At 37.6% G+C, this 20,548-nt stretch overlaps 1 protein-coding gene across 1 annotated transcript in view; it reads left to right on the forward strand.

The window, feature by feature from the left end:
• Positions 1 to 6: 6 nt before the first annotated feature.
• SLC12A2 (solute carrier family 12 member 2) overlaps positions 7 to 20,548 on the forward strand; it is a 59,520-nt gene continuing 38,978 nt past the window's right edge. The window contains exons 1-5 of the mRNA XM_085323253.1: positions 7 to 685; positions 16,241 to 16,360; positions 17,573 to 17,648; positions 18,242 to 18,337; positions 20,173 to 20,312. Coding sequence (XP_085179379.1) covers positions 89 to 685; positions 16,241 to 16,360; positions 17,573 to 17,648; positions 18,242 to 18,337; positions 20,173 to 20,312 — 1,029 coding nt within the window. The 5' untranslated portion in view covers positions 7 to 88. The remainder of the gene's footprint in view (positions 686 to 16,240; positions 16,361 to 17,572; positions 17,649 to 18,241; positions 18,338 to 20,172; positions 20,313 to 20,548) is intronic.

A 20,548-nucleotide genomic window follows, 5' to 3' on the forward strand; every position in this document is an offset into this window, starting at 1 on the left:
CTCTGGTGCGGGGCAGCCCCGGGCGCTGGGTGGCGGTTTAAAGCAGCGGAGCCGCCGCCGGTTGCGCTCGGCCGCCTGAGGAGGAGACATGGAGGGGAAGCAGCAGCAGCAGCCGCTGTCCGGCTCCGCGGAGCAGAAGGCGGCCGCCGTGCCGGGGGCTGTGGGTGAGGACAAGGATGCCGCGGCGGGCGGCGCGGGGCTGGCGGCAGCAGTGGGCGACGCGCTGGGCAGACCGCTGGGTCCCACGCCGAGCCAGAGCCGCTTCCAGGTGGACCTGGTCGCYGAGGGCTCCGGCCGCCCGCCGGAGGCGCCCCCGAAGGCGGGCGAGGAAGGCGGCGTGGCGGGGAAGGGCAGCGAGGAAGCCAAGGGCCGGTTTCGGGTGAACTTCGTGGACCCGTCGGCCGGCGACGAGAGCCCCGGCGAGCCCGGCGGCGGCAGCTCGGAGGGCGGCAATGTCAGCTTCCAAAACGGCGGCGACACGGTGCTCAGCGAGGGCAGCCTTCACTCCGGCGGGCACCACCACTACTACTACGATACCCACACCAACACCTACTACCTGCGCACCTTCGGCCACAACACCATGGACGCTGTGCCCCGCATAGACCACTACCGCCACACGGCCGCCGACCTGGGCGAGAAGCTCATCCGGCCTAGCCTGGCCGAGCTGCACGATGAGCTGGACAAGGTGAGCGGCCGCTGCCCCGCGCGCGCCGGCCGTTACYCGCCGGCCGTTACSCGCCGGCCGTTATCCGCCGGCCCGGCCTGTGGGCGCGAGCGGCGGCAGCTCCCGGGCTGCCGCGCCCTCGCCGCCCGCCGGGGCCGCCCCCGGTGACATGTCGGCGACATATTTGCTGCTCGGGGCTTGTTTTCACTGTGGCGGCTTGTGCATYGGGCTGAACCGTAGGTAGGTTTCTGTAGGGGGAGAAAGCCTGCCGTGCGACAGGAGATCGAGCAATGCAGTTGAACGGAGTCATTTGTATCTTTTTGTTCTCTTTCAGTGGTGCAGTGGGTCTTTTCTTCCCTGTATTTCTTAGAGGGAGACCCCTCCCCCCCTCAACATGAGAGAGAGTTACAACTACATGACTGCAGGGCAGGTGGAGTGGATCAAGCGGTTTTTCATTTCTAGTCTGTATTGCCTTCAGCAAATAGAAAGCTCCAGGTCTGCGAGGAGTTTTAGGTTGAGAAGGGGAATGAACATGTTTGGAAGAGATTTAAAAACGACCAAAAAAAAAAAAAAAAAAAGATGCACTAGCTTCTAGTGRTGATGAGATGTTTATCCCCTAACCAACTGAAAAGGCATGCCATCTCTGCTCTCCCTCTGCGCTTATAATGCTGAACCAAACGGTTGTGTTGCGTGATGCTTAAGGTCGCATACATAGAGTTAAGGCTCCTTCACATAAAGCAATCTCTTCAGTCACGTTAAATAGCCCTGCTAGTGAGGGCTTTGTGATGAAGGCTTCAAAAATTTTCGAGCTGTGCATGTCGAGTTTTTTCCTTTTTGGAGTAGTCAATATGTTATTGGAGATGAGGTGCAATGAAAGCTTGTTTGCATTGTCTTTATTAGAAGACAAGCTGTAGCCGAACCAGGAATTAATTTGATGTAATTCTTTGATCCTATTAAAAGGGAAGCCAGGTTAGACTATCACTGTGCTGTTTTCGTGCAGTCTGAATATTGCCTCTTGGTATTTGGCTGTACTCTAATAAGTACATATTTTAGTGATTTTTCTGCTGGTTTAGTGAAAAAGGGAAACATGTGGGTTACATCTGAATGAAGTGAAGAATATTCTTCTTCCAGAACTCTTTTCATCTTATCTTCCACTCTTTGTGTTTTCTTATGGAATTCCACCTATCTTACTTTAAGGCTCTCCTGTTTCTTTTAATACCTTGCTGTGTTTGACATTAGTTTATGTAATACATGTCACTGATAAGATTCCTTTTTTATTTATATATAATTTATGCTGTAGTTACATAATTCTTAAGATTATGTAGTAGCACACATACTACTGGAAAGAGGCAAGAAGAAAGATGTACTTAATCAGTGTGGTTTTTTTTAAGGGTGAAATTTCTGCCCTTTGAGTCAATGGGATAAACTCATACTGGTTTGAATGAAGCTGTCCTGAACACATTTCCTTCCCTGCCCTGTGTTTCTCCACCTCACCCCCCACCACAAACTGTCTATAAGGCAGTTCAGTGCAAATGAACTAACTTGTGATATTTTCTTTTCATTCCTTCAGTATGTTTCTTGAAACCATAACTCTTCATCTGTTCAGACATAAGTCATTTTTGATGGTGCAAGGGAGTATCTCTATAGCACATCTAAGATTAGATATCAAAATCATTAATAAAATAAATTACTGTTGCTTTTCAGGTCCCCATCTAACAGAGTTAACTGACTGTAGTCTGATTATGAGTTAGTATTCAGGGGGAGTGGCCAATTACTGTTTTGTGCATAGAATTAAATAGGCTGTATATAAAGCCACACAACATAGTTGAGAACAGGCTGATTTTTTTTTTCCAGATTTCTGACTTCTGGTCCACACAAGGATGAGAGGGAGGAGAAGGATGCAAGTGCTTAGATTTTATTTYCTGTAAGCAGAATATTACCTGAATTTTTAACCTTGGCAGACAAGATTTGAATGTGTTTATATTGTAGTAGTCAAGACACTATTGAGACATTTCAGCACAGAATTTAACATATTCTGAAAGTATACTTTCTAAAAAGCATGATTCCTTCATATTTTATTAGTTAGCATAGCAAGAAATTTTCTCGACAGGTTATGGTATAGAGGAGCTGTGGGTGGACCAAATTTCTGGATCACTCTCAGAACAGTTGCGTTATAAGCACTATTTAAGTCAAATTACTGTTTTCTTCATGTAGATATCTATCCACACGACAGAACAAACACATAACATTTTAGAAGACTCTCTTTTTTTGAAACAATACTTTCAAAAATAAAAAGGGGGAGGAACTAAGCCTGTGATTTTTTTTTTGTTATGCTTGATACTACACTTTGCTATTCATTCTAAAAACTGTCACGTGCATTAGCTTCAAAAGTTAAGTTGGCGTTCCGCTTAGTGAGTAACTTGGCTGTTCTGTTGTAAGAGGTTTCTCTTCCAAAGCAGTTAACATGTTAGGAAGCAGTGAGACTTAACATGAAGAAAGGGAGCACTTTTTCCACTTTAGAATTATAGTATTTTGTGTGAGATAATGTTGTGAATGCAAATCTTAGTAAGGGTGTTTCATGCATAATAATAGCATTAAATACTTATGTTTTTTCCTATTTCCAGAGTGTAAAATACACCATATCTGTGATTGTATATTTGTTTTCTGGCCAGGAAAGAGCTACCAAGTCAGGAAGGTACCATATATTTCTTTTTTTTTTTTTTTTGATAGAAAAGATGCTCACAAAACAGTATTATGCATTTTTGTTCTTGTTTGTTTTTTGTTAGCTAGACTTTCAGGGGATCTCTTGTCTTCATTCCCAAAGTGATTTCAGTTCCTGCTAATTACTGGTCATGGTCTCTAGTGTTGAATAACACTTTACATTAAGGATAGGATATTTTCCTGACTTTTACAAATTTGGAAAAAATTAAATTCCTTCCTTTAGCTGTGACTTTAGTACTAAACTTGCACAGTATGTGTGTCAAAGACTTAGTAGAGCAGCTGATATGACCTAGTACCATTGAATAAAATTAGCACTAAATGAAGATTACTATTATGCCTACAAAATGCTTGATTTGCTCTAGGAAATATAGTTGTTTTTGATTTGTGTTGCTTCTTGACCTGATGCATCACAGTTGGCAGTTATTTTGTGTCAAGACTGATCCAAAACTGTTTGCTGATGTGGTTCATTGCTCTGAATTTAGCTGTTTCGTCTGAAAGTTTGCACTATTCTTTTTTTCCCTTTTAAAAGATAGATATATCTTAGGATGTGTTTCAGTAATATTGATGCTAGTGCAAATTAAAGGGCAGAAAAATGTTTTCTTARTTTTGTTTACAAAATTCGTATGTTTAACTAGTCTTCTGGTTTTGTTCTTACAGAAAAGCACTGTTTGAGGAATGCACACATATATGTAGACAAGGGGTACCTTATAACAGGAATTTGTCTTGCAGTCATGGCAGGATAGGTGTTTAATCACCGTAAGTGTTATTTAGTCATTACAGCAGTAGCTTTTATAACACAAAAGTTAAGGAATTGCTCTTGAAACTGGTTGTGGAAGTGCACCTGGGGCCTGCTTTGATGCTCTAATCTGAGTTGCATGCTACTGAACTTGATCTACCATGGCCTGTTTCAAGCAAGGGGACTTGTCTTTAGTAGATAGTCAAGGTGATCAGTCTGTTGCTTATCCAATTAGTGTGAACTAATCTTCATTCTCTTTAGAGGGATGGTAGAGGGAATTTGTTGATATTGTTACAGTCACTAATCYCGTAGATAAAATGCTGCTTTGCAGCATCATCAGTCTATAGAGATTTAGAGCTGAGAAAAATGATCATTGGCAAAGAAGTTGAATGGCAACTGTGTATTGTATGCTGTAGAATTTTGTTGCAGTTGCAGCAGTGTCCTTTCCCATAATGGGGGAGGGACCTGCCTTCAGGCATCAGGAAGATTAATAGCCTAAGTTATCTTTTTCTTTGTTTAAAAATATCATCTTGCAGTTTAGGAATATCTGTTCTGCTAGGTCAGCTAAATCTGTAAGTAAAGCTCTAGTATGTAAAAGGAGTTTAATCTTTACTTTGAAATCTGCCTTTATAGCTTCCTAAATGGAAAACAAAATACCCTAGTATTTCTAGACCTTATGGTTCTGCTCTCTAGAAGGTGACTGCTTATAAACATTCAAAATTGAATGATGTTTTAGTTATCCACTACCGTGAATTAGTATGTAATATTTTTAGTGTAGCATCACCTTAACTGGCATGGTTACTTTCTGGAAGAAGAAGAAACTTTGCAGTATGTGAAGGATTTTGACTTAACACACATCTTTGTGCAGTTGCTTACAGCTGCAGTAAGTAGACAGTATGTGAACCAAGCCCTCTACTGGTAGTTTTGTTCTGTTGTTCATTAAATGCTTAATGAGCATGCTAGTTGGTTCCCTTGACAAGCTAGAAGGCAGTGATTTCAGAGAAAGGTCTTTACTTTTCTTTCCCTTACCTCCCTCCCCCCTACCGCAACAAAACACATCTAAGAACACAGCTGTGCACTCTGTTTCTTCCCACACAGGAATCCATGCATCTGTCCTCTGATCTTTGAGACGGAGGTAAGAAAAAATGCAATACTACTGATAGTTTTGAGGCAGGATGGATTGACTTTGACTCAAGTTGGATAGTTACAGTTTTTTTTTTAAAAAAACTATAATAGTCTGCTACCAAGCTTCCCTGGTTATAAAAGTATTATTTAGTATAAATAGTTTTGAATAAATGGTTGGTAGGATTTCTGTCCTAAAATTCCTTGACAGTGTGTGGCGTTTTCTTTATTTCTTTTTTCCCCTCCTTTTCTTTTTAAAATTAAAACGCTGAGGAGTGGTTTGATTAGAGATGCCTTGACATGTCTTTTCTGCCATTTTTCTTCTGTACTTGCTATGTGACTGGTGTTTTTCACTGGTAGCAATACTGATCACTCAAGCTTTAAGTCTMGCTCCTGAAAAAGCTACTGCGAAATATCTAAATCTGTTTCTTGAACTTGGCAACTTTATTTTTAACCAAAGAATTAGCATGAATTTGTAAGCTGCATTATGTGTCTTTGGAAGCTGTTGTCTTTATGGGTAGCAATCTTTAAGTGAAAGATAACTGCGTTTGGTTGGCTATTACCCTGATTGAACTATTAAATATGCTTGCCAGATTGTGTTATATCTGTAGATAAAATATAATTAGAGATGTAATTAAGATGTGAAAAGTGATAACCTACTTCCAGTTTTAGGTTCTGTTCTTTCCTTGCTCTTCTTTCATCAGAATGAGGGCTATAATGAAGAATGAATCTATAATCAGGCTCACAGTTCCAATTTCTTTCTTTTTGACTAAGGAGAACTGTGGCAGGATGAGACTTATCAGACATGCCCTACAAAAAAATCTTATGTAACATGCAAGTGGCTCTCAGACTAGAGAATTTAAGTAGTATCTTAATACTTCCATTTTAAGTCATTGCCTTCTCCATATCTGAACAAGTGTTACCAGCTTTTGAGTATCTTCTCAACTTTGTAATTGGCAAAACTCTCCTTTTATATTATTGCATCCATGAAATTCAGAAGTAGATTAGCACCTCCTATATCATGTAAGTTCTTCTAATGCTTTCAACCACCCTTGTAAAATCCAACTCTTTTGCTTTATAATTCATTTTTTTTTAGCTTTGAAGGACATAAATTTAAAACTTTTTGGGAACATGAGAATGGCTGTATCAAATCAGACCAAAAGTGTGTTTAGCACAGTATCGTATCTGCAACACTGGCTGCTCAAGGAAGAGTATAAGTAACAAGGCAAACATGTGATGATTGATTCTTCCAGCAATCTCCAATTTAAATAGTATTCTTGTTTTTAATAGCTTCTGCATTTTTCTTTTTTAATTCTTTGTTCTAATTTTTTTTTGAACTCATGCAGTCTCTCGGCATCCACGTAATAAGTAGTTGCACAGCTCACCCCTAAGCTTGTGGTAAAGTTTCTCCTCTTGTGCTGAAACTGCTACCTGAAAACTTTGCTCAGTGGTCCTAAGCTCATGTATTTAAACCCTAAATAAACACGTCCGTGCTAACTCATGATAATGCTCCCACCTTCATCTCAGAAGAGGAGTGGTAAGGAAGAACCAGAACTGCATGCAGTATTCAAAATGTAGACATACTGCCAATTTCTTCACAGTTCACTCTTTCTGAAGCAATTTTCTGTTTTTATCTTCTGTTTCTTTTCCACTAAAGAGCTATTTCCAGTGTTCTGATTCTACTGTTACGGAGTAACAAGATGATAGTTCTGTGAAGTTATTTGTGGTGGTCCCGAAAAGAGCTCTCATGAGTAGTGAGAGATCTAGATGGAGTAGGGTTTTTCACTATGTTTGCTTTTACAGCCATTGAGTTTCTGTTGTTAACTTCTAGTCTTATGAAATTCTTCTCATAACAAAAGGATCTAAAGAGGTTGTCTTTATATGATCAGTTCAGATACAAGGAACTTTATTGTGTGACAGTGCTTGTAGTGCATCTTTTTGTTGATGCTTGTTTAAAAAAATTGTGAATGATTTCCAGCGAAGCAAAAAACCCCTATATTATATTGTTTTATTATGTGTTTTCTTTCTCTTGTTTTGTTTTTCATGAGTAGTCCTGTTTTCTCTGAAGGTAGGTAGYTTTGTTTTGATTGCTGCTTACTGCAGGTAACTTTTTGGCTACTTCTGTTCTTGCTTGCCTTCTGGCTTCATCTTCATCTTCTGGCTTGCTGGTCAGGAAGGAATGTAAAGCAGACTGCCTGTTCTTTCTTCTGCCTCTCTTCTTTCAAAGTTGCTGAATGTTTAGAATCTTTAAATCTGATACTGTTTCAGGTAAAATAATAAGTAATTATTATTATTTTTTTTATTCTTGGACTTCCACATTGTTTTTTTAGAAGCTCATCACTAGGATTTTTGATATCCCTTAATAATAAGTAGTTTGTGTTACACAGCCATCATTTTACAGTTCTAAATACTAAATCGGTCCTCTTTYTAAAGAAGAAACCTTCAAGCAGGTTTGGATATTGGTACAGACTGTGTAGTTTTTTATCTTAATGGGAGGGAGGCTTGAGAAAACTTAAAAGATCTCTCAAACGGAAGATCCACTTGAAATGTATTTGAAAAGTAATGAGAACATCTGACACTGTTTTACAGGCAGTACTTTTGAAACAGATAGATCAGTATAGAAAAGATTGTTGTTTGTCAACAACAGTATTGTTGGTGTTACTAGCTTATAAAAGAAATCGTCTGTGCCAATACTGATTACTCCTTAACACTGTTAAGTGGTGCAAAAATTGTTTGGGTAGCTACCTATAATACTACCTTTTTTTAGATATGTTTATTTCCCAACAGAAAACATTAGCAAACTGTCAGAGCTGGCTAAAGAGTCTTTCAGAGTTAACATTAAAAACTCACTATGACTTGTTGATAGTCTCCAGAGCAAAGGTAACTGAATATTATCTGAGACATTTTGAACAACAGTGGGTTAAAGAAGTGAATAAAAATAAATTGGTGTCTCTGGATCAAGTGAAAGACTGCTGGCAACTACTTTTCCTCTCCTACAGTTAAATACTGAAATACTTCGTATTCTCAGTCAAACAATCAGATCTGAAACTTAACTTGATAAAGAGTTTGTGCAAATGAGTCTCAGGCTGTGATGTGTGCATGGCTTTCTATGACTGTTTTTTTGCTAGTTCCTTTTTGAAAGGATGATGACTGTTGGAGACAGCTTTGCTGTAGTAGTGGACTTGTGCTTCAATGCAAATTGGGATTATATCTGGAATATCAGGAAACTGTTGATCAAAGATTGCCCCTTTTTGGAGTGATAAGACCAGGATCCTTTTCATCTTTGGTTTTTCTTTCTTAAAGAACTATGAAGACTCAAACACAAGATATGCTGCTTCAGGCTTTCTCTGTTACAGGAAAAATAATTGATTAATGGAAAATAYATCCTTTTTACTGTATAAAGTCTGAAGACTGACTAATAATGTGTCTTCCTGAGACTTGAATAAAATCTTAATTCCTAGGAGAACTGGATTAATCACTAGCRCTATAATGTAGTCCAACAGAATGGCCTAACTATTCTAAAGAAAATGCCATTAAATATATTCGTGTCCATAGCTCTTGCAAGATCCTCAGAAAACCACTTTCACGTATATTTGTTAGCATAATAGGAAGCTACTGTGGAGTAGATGGCTTGAGAAAATACGTTCTTTTATAGATTGTAATTGCCATCATCCTCTTTTTACTACAGTTTAATGGGTGGACCATGACTATTCTGAAAGACTAGCAAGCAGATCAGTCTAGTCTGTTAGATACTAAAAATAAGGTCTATTGTTGTATTTCGTAGCCTATCTGGGCAACAGTATGCTTAAAATCATTCCATAGAGACTTACAAGCTTTGAAAAGAAAGCACAACTCCTTTGCTCTTTTATTTAACCAATGATCAAAGAAATAAAGCATTAAAGTGTGTAATCAATTTTTCAAAGACTCTTAAGCACAAACTGTGAATCTGCACTTCTAGATAGTGAGTGCAAATGTTAGCATGCAGTGTTTAAAGACCAGATGTGTTAAATGTACAGTTCAGTGTCGTCTGATCAACATTTAATAGCTGGCTGAATATCTTTGCTAGTATAGGATCRCACTTTGAATTTTTTTGCTCATACAGAACTGTTTACAAAAGTAATCACTTGTTGCATCACAATGAATTGACTGTGTCAGCAGGGTTATTCTATGCATACAATATATCTGACAATTTTTTTTTCCAGGCTATTAAAAATATCACAGGTTTGGAAAGGAAGGAAGAATCCAAAAGRTCTTTCCAGAAAAGAATGTGGAGGGCTTGTCCGTTCAGGGTAGGACTTACAGCTTCTTTAACAATCCTGGAAATTATTAGTTCTCTCTGAGGAATTTTTGTCATTATATAGTTAGATCTTAGCAGTGTAAATGCAATGGGCGTCCTTTTTAGATGGATGTTACTGAGTACGCATTTACATTCTATACTTCAAACTCAGTTTCATATTGCAATTCAATCTGTTACTTCCTGTGTTCGCAGCAAAAATAGGTACACATGTGAACCATGTGTAGTTATGGGCCAGGTAGCCAGCAATGTTTCCATTAAACTCTGGGTCAGCATCAGTAGAGGTCTCTCATGTCTTACTTGAGAAGGTTCATGAGTCTCAGGAAAGATGTGGACTTAGTAACCATACTGATTCCCATTTCGAAGGAGAGTAGTGAYCTTTCTTCTATTCCAACTGCTATGGAGCTTTCCACAATCTTTTCCCAAAACATCGAAAGCTAGAAGTCTGGGATTCTCCTATAAGGAAAAAGAAATTTGGTAAAAGTTCTAGCATTTTTGCACTTAAAATCTTAAAGGTTTAAATTCCAAACCAAACAAAGTATCAGATTCTCACCAGTAAAGTCGCAAAGTTTTTTTTTTTTTTTTTTTTTTCTCCTTTGCAAGACATCTAGTAATTCTAGATTTGATAACTTTTTAAAGCACCTGTCACTTTCTTCCTACTCACACTATGGGTAGAGGAATATGTCTGAAACTCACTAAAACTTCTTGCTACCTCTGTTTTGAGCTGTGTTAACTCTTTGAAATCTACACTGTTTTTTCCTGTAGTTTTRTATTTTAGCAGCCATAGTCTTAACAGTTCTTTTGCTGTTTAGACAGCTGGCATGCTACATCTGGATCAACATATTTTGTCAGTCCTTCCTCCTACAAACTGAAATTTCTTAAAAATGACAAATGCCTAAAGTTGACCTTCTAAAAGATAACAAGAAATTGTTGTGGGAAGATGTAGCGAACAACTTGCCACTAACTATGGAAGCTGCAGTGAGGACTGTAGATGTGTGGAAGTCTCTCATTCTTGTGAAAATAAATTTCACTATCAGTGATGATTAGGCCAAACATCTCTAAACACAAAATTCCTGGGCAAGTAAAAGCATAAGAAAGTTGTCTAGGCTTCTTCTTCAATTGGTGAGGACAGAGATCCATTTTTATACTGAATCATTCTGTCTGTAGCTCCATTAATGAAAGAAGGTTCTTGCTTAATTTCCTGTCCTCCAGAAGTGAGTTCAGTGACAAGATCGCCATGCTGAATAGCRGAATATGTAGATAAAAAACAGTTCTGAATGTGAATGGCTGTTCTCTTGAACAAAATGTCTGAACTTAATGGAAGTGCATCTTCATATACCGCTGCAGAACCTGGAGCTGAAAAAGAGAAGGATTTTTGTTTAATCTTCTTGGTAGTGCTAGCTACTTAAACAGCTTCAGTGGCTTATCCTACCAAGATGAGACGAAGCTACAACTGTGAACCCTTTCTAAGGAATTTGTGCATGTGGAAGAGCCCTCACTGTATGGTATTTGCAGTTGGTAGCTGGTCAGACTGGAGTGGCAGAAAAAGAATAGTCGAATGCTGTAGTCACGTGGTTCTTTGGTATCCACATCTTGCACGAGAGTAATGGGAACCAGAAAAGATTAGCTGAAGAGGTTATCTRTCCACTGCACAGGACGTTCCAAGTCACGTGGGCTATGGGAAAAGCACATGGATATAGTATTCGGATATAGCTTTTTGCTTGAAGTATGGAGCCACAGAGGCTATACTTGAATTAAAAAGAAAAAGTGCAAGCTTAAACGTATTCTGTCAACAAAGTGAAAAAACCTTAGAATTAAACCACTGCAAGAGCATTTAATAGCAATCTCTTCCCTCTAGTGGATGTCATGTCCTTTCCTTGAACCTTCCATGTTACTATATTTGAAAAGAAATGAGAGCAAATGAGTTCATGTGCATTCATTTTGGTACTATCATCTCATATAATTCAAAAAAAATCTCAGTATGTTGCCTTTAAAATGGGAGCTAAATGAATTCACCACAAATAAGCATGCTGCATGATTTACACAACTATTAAGTGTTTCAGAGCTCTCAGTAAAGGTAATAGCAATTCTTACTTGATGAGAAACTTTTGCAGACACCAATATCTTGCAAACTGCATATGAAAATCTCTTCTGGCTAACAAGTGTTTTCTAATCCACTTCTAATAATTGGAGAGGCTATTCATAATTGGCACAAATAACTTATTGTTGTACTTATGAATCCATACTGGAGATGAAATAGTAGATTAYCTATACTTCTGAGTGCAATGTAGTACTGCAGTGGAAATTCCTGTGTAGAAGGAGAATTTAACTGTTTCTGGCCTAAATTCCTATTCAGAATACAATGGAACCATCGACATAGGAATGTCTTATTTTTTCTTAAATGGTGCAAGTGAACACTGAAACTGTCTTCTGTTATCTAATAAGTCTAAACATAGAAAAAGTTTTTAATAAATGATTGTGCCAGTAAGAGTGTTTCTGATCTGAAGTACTAGAGCTTTCACTCTTTTTTCCTCTTCCCTCATATCCTTCCCCTCCTCAACTCTGTGGTGTATTAGTGTTATTTTGAGTGTTTACGAAGATCTTGCAGTATGTGTGTTGCTGTTCTAAACTAGTACTAGTGAGATACGAAGCTCTTGCTGCACCTGTATTGCTATTTTAAAATAGTACTAGTGAGGTTTTTTCCATTCAGTATGTGACTTGAATAAAAGCATTGTGTTTCCTTATGAGTACGAGCATGAAAAATACTACTACTACTTTATTCACAGATGAGACCACAGTGGTGCTTTATTAGTCTGACGTTAAAGGGCTAAACTTGGAGCCTTCTGCAGTGGAATTCTTTTGTGCCCACACTTTGTAATATCTGTGTTCTCACTGGTGCTTTATCAGGCACCCGCTTGCACAGCAATAAGCTTTCAGCTATTAAGTTTTGCTTGTACTTGAAAATATTTTCCTAAAAAATATTGCATAGTGTAGAGAGACAAGACCTACAAAACAAAACTCTTTCTTGTATTCATAGTGTACATAACTTGGAACTGATGTGGTAACTGATAACTCAAAAGATCAGTAATGATCCATTAAGAACTTCACAAAATAAGACAGGCTGAGCTATGGACTTGGTTGAGTGTTCTCCTAAAATCCATTGCTTTCTTAAGCCAATTCTACCAATATTTAGCCAGCCGTATAAACTCTGAGGTATATAACTGTCTGTTGCACTGCATCCTAGGATATTCTAACCTTCTCTAAAACCTGAATGTGCAGTAAGTTCAAATTTCTGTCTTTTTTTAAAGAAAGTGTTGTGACTCAGTATTATAGCATTTAACTACTTCAGTCACATAAAACATTTCAACATTGCAGAACATTAAGATACAGATTTCTTCCAGCCCTTTTCTGCTCCTCCTCTAACGAGTCTTTTCAAAGAACAATTTTTTTTGTTTCTTATTAGAAACATGACTTTGTCTTTTGTAATACAAAGATGTTATCAAATGTTGGCGCTTGTCTTGGCCAAAGTATTAAAAACTGCTTAGATAATATAAACATGACTGCCTTTATGCCAGATTTTGAAATTAAATTGGTTGCAAGCATAATGTGCTGCTTTTCAATAGTAACACAAATATTTTTTTCATGAAAGAATAATAATGTACAGTCACACAATTGCGTGCTTGGTTGGAGATTTTGTTGTCGTTTTTGAGAATATATTTATTAAACTAGGTTTAGGATGTCATTTGTGTCCTAGACTGTATTCAAGGTGAGTCTGAGAGTATTCAAGGTGATTTGGGGATTCTTTTGTTCACAGGCTGCTGTGGCTGCTTAATTTAGCAATGTAGAATACAATGGGAAAGTAAACTTTAGCGTGGAAAGTCTACAGAGGGCTTGAATTGCAGACACTGACAAATTTCCATGCCCCATGTTAAATTTTCCCATGATAATGCAGCATAGTATAGAAATAGAAGTGCATTACGTCAAATAGGGAGTTTCCTGCCCTTGTTTTTGCAATTGGTTCTGCCTCATTAACTGCGATTTATTAGACCCTCAATAAGTATGAAAGCTTTCTCTGTGTAAGGTTCAGAGATAGCAGAGCAAGACTTTTGTAGTCAGATAAGTTTGTTCCTTCTAGATTTTTTTTTTCTGCAGATAGATTAAATTTTACTTTCTCCAAGGTCCTTGTAGTGATCCGTACAGTCAGTGTACTAGGTCTGTCTATTGGTGCTAGGGGGAACTCAAAGAGGATTCTTCAGTTAATGAAGTGAACAGATGAGTTGGTGGCAATGAGAGTATCAGGCTCTTCGATCTCCCACAACTGTGGAAGACTACCTACCTACATTGAATTACCTTCAAAAGCTTTTTTGTGTATGAAAAGTAAAATACTAAAGAAACATTCTTCATTTTAGAAGGGCCTGAGTTATAGATTTTTGTATATTTCCCTAATCTGTCTTATGCATTAACAAATCTTCCCACTCCATTTTTGGAAGTGGTTGGGCGGTGAGGGGGAGAGAAGCTTTTGTTCCGTGTTGTTGGAGACAGCAGTACCTCATGAGGTACTGCTATCAGACAAACTGATAATCAAGGCGTTAAAACTTAAGAGCGTTCTGATTAATAAATCCATCTTCCGGCATTTGGGGAAAAAACCATCTGAAGGAAGGGTAATCAAAGATAACAGAGCAATGAGTCTACACTCATTATGAATGCCTGAATTTGGCAGGAAGCCTGATTAGGATTTCCTTCTCTTCAGTTCTTCAGTTTTAGGCAGGTCAGCATAGGCTCTGTGGGTGAGTGGCTTGTAACTGTATGTATTACAGAAAAGTTGGTTAAATAATATTCTCCTTTGYTGCATACAGATGCAAGAGTTAATTGTGTGAAAAATCTTAAATGTAGCTGCTCCTCAATTCTCCTCTTGGTCCTCACTGTTTTTTACTCTAAATGGATCGTGTGCCATTTCTTACTTGACTGGTTTCAAGTTCAGATGTTTGGATAAGAGCAGTGAGCAAATCAATAGATTAATCAGGCCAAAGGCTATGCAGAACTCCAAGAAGTTACAGCTATTAGTGTTCTCCTACCAAAAAAGTTACAGTTCAGCAAATTGGGTAGCTCTCTGTTCCTTTTCTCCCTCCTGGAGACAAGACACTCTACCATTTAAGAAAGCTGTCTGGTAAGGATAATGATCTGTAAACTGATGGTGATCCTGCTTAGTGGTGAGAAGCTTGTGCCACACAGAATCTGTGGAGGTCTTGAAGGTTTATCTGTTTTTGAGAACTGCGTGTCAAAGAATGTGGATGAGAAGCACTAATGTGAATCTGTGCTAAATACCTTTGGATTGTGTTGACATGATCTGATTTCTTTTTTCTTTTTTAGAATTTGGTTGTAGGTGTACTTCTAATTATGAGGGAATATGGATGACACCCTTCATAAGTGCCAGTTCTGTAAGATTTCCTCTGGACTCTGCTGTTGGTGTATATTTGGTATTAGTGTCTTAGGAAGGAGGGGGAAGTTAATAAAGTATTCCACAGTAAGCTTCCTGACTGTGTGTGTGTGCTTTCAGCACAAAACGTACTACTTAAGTGTGAGTTGGATCCAACATATTTTGGCTTATTTAGCAAACAGGCGTTTTGCCCTTTACCTCATTGGGATTCAGCCTCTAATTGCTTAAGTGTTACTTAAGCCCCTGGGGATGTACACTGCTTCACAAATATGGCTTGCACTGGTTTATTGAATAGTACTCTCTGAATGGTATTCAGGGTCTCCTCTAGTGTGTTCATTCTTTGTACTTGTTGCCTTGGATAACTACCATACTTTGCCCAGCACGCTTCCTGAAGATTGCCTGTAGTAAGTGTAGGAAATACTTAATAKTTAAGTATTTAAAAGTTTGTTTGGTGTGGCAAAGCAAAATGTCCTCCTGAAAAAGAAGCATGCAATTTCTTTTTGTTTGTTTTCTTTTCCTCTTTTTAATACATGTCAGACAGTCAAGACTTCTGCACTGACCAGCTGTTGGTTGAATTGTAAAGGAATGCCACAGTTTGGTCTTTGCATGTGTGGCTGATGTTTTCTGTATGTCACCTCCCCTTCTAAATGGGGAAGAGTATTTGGAAAGAGACTTCCTCCCTCCTCCTGCCTGAAATGCTGCTCTCTCACCTTCCTTTCCAGCAGCATCATCTTACGATGAATAGTAGAACAGTCTACAGGGAAGTGAATAATTTATTTCCTGAAAAAAAGATCAAATGACAGCTAAGTCTGGACTAAAGGAAATGCTGTAGCTGAGACCACAAATTGTTGGTAGAACAGTGTATACTTTCAGATTAAGAAATAAAGCTTTGTGCTGTGGAAGTCACTGAAAGTGAAATTCTGTAACTCTTACAGAAAAAGAATTCTGTAACTCATATAGAAAAAGACCAGATGTTGTTTCTTAGGGCTTTAGGAGAGATTCTTAAAAATTTTTTATTACTCTGACTGCTATCTGTTTGAATTAACTGTAACAGAATGCCTAAATTGTCCTTGTAAGTTTGGTTTACATTTCTTGAAATCCATGGGCAGTGTCTTCTGCAAGAAACATAAAGGAAAGCCTTAGTAACGTCAGTGTTGCCATCCTTTAATTTTTCTCTGTTTGGACAAGCAGACTGTTTCTTACAACTCGAGTATAAAATTCCTTTGGGACTTGATTAAGCACATAAATACTTGCCCTTTTTTCTAGGAGCCCTTTGAAGATGGCTATGCAAATGGAGAGGAAGGAACGCCAGCTGGGGAGGCAACTGTCACTTACACTCCAGATAGCAAAGGGGTAGTCAAGTTTGGCTGGATAAAAGGTGTATTGGTAAGTTGATGTGTTGTACTCCTATGTCTTAAAAATATATAATCTTTCTAATGGCCTTACTTTTGGAGGAGGACTGAATTAGCTCTGTATAAAGAAAAGATCACTTGTATGAAACTTGTGAAAAACGTCTAGCCTTAAGCATGGTCACTTTTATCCTTACATGGAAATCTAAGAAAAACAAATCTTCAAGGCTTCAAATTCTAAAGGGATCATGGTGTTTTAGCACAAATTTTAGAGTTATGAAGTTGCATAATTTCTAAAAAGCAAAAAAAAAAAAAAAAAATCTTTCTTTTTTCTTTTTTTTTTTTTTACTACACAAGAATCCTAAGTCACACAGGCACATGCAAATGGAGAGAATACACTTGTGTGTTCACCTTGGATCTGTAAATTTTTGTACTGAGGTGATAAACTTTTAGAGAAGCAAAAATTACTGTGCAGAGAATATAAGGGTGATATGAGGGATCTCGTTACAAGTACATGTTAACTTATTTTTAGTGTTTTGGCAAAGAGAAACCATAATACTTAATATCAAAAAAAAAAGTCTTATATTTTTGGATAATACTAATTAAAGACTTTGTGGTGGAGGTTGCAAATGCAATACTCAGTTATCAAGTACTGACCTCAGATTACTTAATTTTAGTTCAGTAAGCTGCTTTAACTGCATTTAGCAACTGGTTTTTGTCTTCTTGCTTGTAAGTTTTCTGGAAGACAATCTCTTCCTTTTCAGTGGTTTTGAAACTTGCAACTAATATTTCCTAGTAGGCATAAGCTGCCCAGATGAGTATTTCCTGCTTGAGTATTTGTTTAGTTTTCATTTGAAGATGATATTTACCATGTTATTGCTTTAGTACTTGAAAGAAARGTAGTGGAGGATCTGAAATGGGGCTCTGAGACTGTTCGGTATGAATTTTGCATCCTAAAGGTGGAGGCCCAAATGATTTATTTTTACTGTTTTGTCAAGAAATGCTAGTAGTGTCAGTTGTTGAAGTACTTCAACTTTTTTGGTCAAGGTAGTAATTTTTTAATCATGTTTAAGCTTCTTTTTACTCTAAGGCCAAAACATGTTTCATTAAAGAATCTCTTCTAGTGAAACAATTTGAGAAGCAATGAGAGAAGACTATGATAAATCAGACAACATCAAAAAATGGAAATGAATAATTAGTGGAAATGACTGCAGATGTGAGACTATGTAATATGTATGTTTTATCTTAGGTACGATGTATGTTAAATATTTGGGGTGTGATGCTCTTCATCAGACTATCATGGATTGTAGGACAAGCTGGGATAGGTATGTGTACCAATGCTGTAATTTTTTTACTGCAGTAACTTTTAAATTACGCAATTCAAAGGAAGTGTTGACCCTGAACTTGTTGTGAGACAGGCAGAAAATGACCTTAATGTTGCCAATATTTCAGCTTTGTCAAAACTTTAACCATTGTGAAGTTACTTACACGTTGTTTAGCTGCAAGGTATATATCATTTAAAACAGATATGTATAGGTCTTCAGTAAAGTGTAGAGATAACTGTAGAGAGAAACTCCTTTTGATCTCCATTTGCTAAAATCCGCATATAGACTGTATAGTATATAAATTATTTTCTTCAAAGACTTAATTTCACATTGAACTGCAAAAAATATCTCACCTAGGATACAGCTTTGTCCCTGCTGATTAAGAACACAATTACCCAATCTCATAAGTTTTGTTTGTATCCAGGAACTTTTCTTTACTCCTGTTCAGTGCAGTAGCCTTTCACTTGAACATGCAGGGCTACATACAGTAAAACTGTGTCAAATTTGCCAGATTAATTCTTTGAACGTGATTAACTTGAAGATTTGCATGTTTTGATACTGTTGAATTTGCAATTTTTCCTCTTTTCCAAAAGGTTTGTCCGTCCTAGTTATTGCTATGGCCACTGTTGTGACAACTATTACAGGACTATCTACTTCAGCAATAGCTACAAATGGGTTTGTCAGAGGAGGTAAAGCTGCTTTCATAAATCTTCCAAAGTATTTTGTCATCTCTYTGAAGTGCACACTTTAAGGCTAGAGCCTCTAATTTCTTCTGTGTCTTAGCATGGGAAAAATGAGTGACAGTATAGGTAAAGAGTAGGGAAGAGCTGTTTTCCTGAGTAGCAGAGTTTTTATAATTTTCTTTAAGTAATCGTAGTATGAATGAAGAGCCAACAGTTAGTCTAGCAAGTTGATTTGGTTAGTAGCTTGTTTTTCTGCTGTGGTAGAAGCATTATCTATTTTTAATATTTGGAATATAAGCACTTTCAGAAAGACGTGTCCAGGAATGAATAGGGGCTTAATGTTCCCCAGCATCTGCTTTGCTAGGGATATGTGCATATGTATGAGTGCCCGCTTGTATGTGTACATATCCTGAAATAGAACTTACTAATTAAGAAATACATTCTGTAATAGGATAAACTGGACTTTATATGAGAACATACAAAAAGACATGTTACAGTTCTATCATGAAAATATAATTACAAAATCTACTCTGAAAAGATTCTGCAGTCTCATTCAATTATCTCCAGGTTTCCTAAGGATAATACTTTTGTTCACTTTCATGATTTATGCACTGTTGTCAGCAATTCTGTACCTACCAAATAGTTTTGTAAATGACCAGTTTCTGACATACTCAAATTGCTTCATGATCCTGTGAAATGTAAAGTGGAATCTGTGGCAGAATTAAAATAGAAACACTTAAGTTCGTTCTGTTCACATCCGAGTCCCTTGATTTAAGAATGAAGACAAAAACCTAGCAAAAAGTTGTGTTTTTTTTTTTTTAAGTGGGGGAAGGTCAGCTATGAGACTTAGTTTTATGTCAAGTAGATACTTCTTCGAGATACTTGTTTATGAAAAATCTTTGGTGTCTGTTTCTGAACAGCACTTTTTTAAGAATTGCATTATGCATTCCTGACTTTTCTATTCTTACAGACTACATATTTTTGAATTACTTTTGCAAAATAGTGCTTAATTGAAAGCTTTGAAGTGCTTAATGACAGGAATTAGGGAATGATTTCATGACGTTCCTATGAAACTTTTTTATTATGTGCTTTTTTAATGTTTATTGTTTAATGTTTGTTATTTAATGTTGCAGTCTTACAATGTATGTCAAAGTTGGGTACCTACAAACTTTCCACAGTAACTGTAATGCAGTGAAGTTAAGGATTTCATGTTATTTTTTCTTTTAACTTGTCACTCAAATATCTCAAAATCTGGAACTAGAGGATTTATTTGATTGCACAAATCAGCCTTACACTGGAATGTGCTTTTGCTATCTCTTGGAATTTACCCTTCCCTAAAGCTTTAGATATTCACTTTTCTGTTTGTCATATGCTGTATTTGAGACAGCACATTTTTCAAGCTCCAAAATGTGAAGATTGGTTCTGAAAAAAAAGAGTTGTCATGTGATCATTATGACAGTCTCATTGCAGTACAGAAAATTCCCTTGGCAACAGAGATTTAAGAAACAAGTCATGTAGGTTTGGAACTTGAAGGGGGTTATTTCAGTATCTTTTGCCAGTTTCTTGAATTACAGCTAGTTAAAATGTGTGATAGTAAAATTACGCATAATCAYTTTGAGTAGTTTCAGGGAAGGAGGGAACCACAATAATACCATTTTCTGTGTTTTATACCTTATTTTTTAACCTTGAAAGTGGTTGTGTAGCTGAATAATAATATTATGTGGTGCACAAGCCAACTGATTACTTACAATTTGTATCTTTTCTTGCAAACCTCAGTCCTCATAAGCTCTTCCATTAAGTCTTAAATAGTGTCCTCCCTGCCTCTTCTTTTTTTTTTTTAGGAGGAGCATATTATTTAATTTCCAGAAGTTTGGGACCAGAATTTGGTGGTGCCATAGGTTTGATTTTTGCATTTGCCAATGCTGTTGCGGTAGCAATGTATGTTGTTGGTTTTGCAGAGACGGTGGTGGAGCTGCTCAAGGTAAATGGATTGATTATCGATTACTGTTGTTGAGAATTGAGGTTATTGAGAATGAATTATTGAGAGCTGAGATTACTGAGAACTATTTACCCTGCCCTGATTAGAGTTTAAAGACTGTACATGTAATGAGGTACAAGATTACAATATCAGTAAACTATTGCTGCAATTCAGTGGCTTTTTGGTATAAAACAGGTTATCATTGGTGTCAGACTGAAGGTTCCTGCTCTGCTTATCTC

The sequence above is a fragment of the Rhea americana genome, unplaced genomic scaffold (genome assembly GCF_003343005.1).
Source record: "Rhea americana isolate MKP2758 unplaced genomic scaffold, rheAme1 scaffold_83, whole genome shotgun sequence".
Lineage (NCBI taxonomy): Eukaryota > Metazoa > Chordata > Aves > Rheiformes > Rheidae > Rhea > Rhea americana.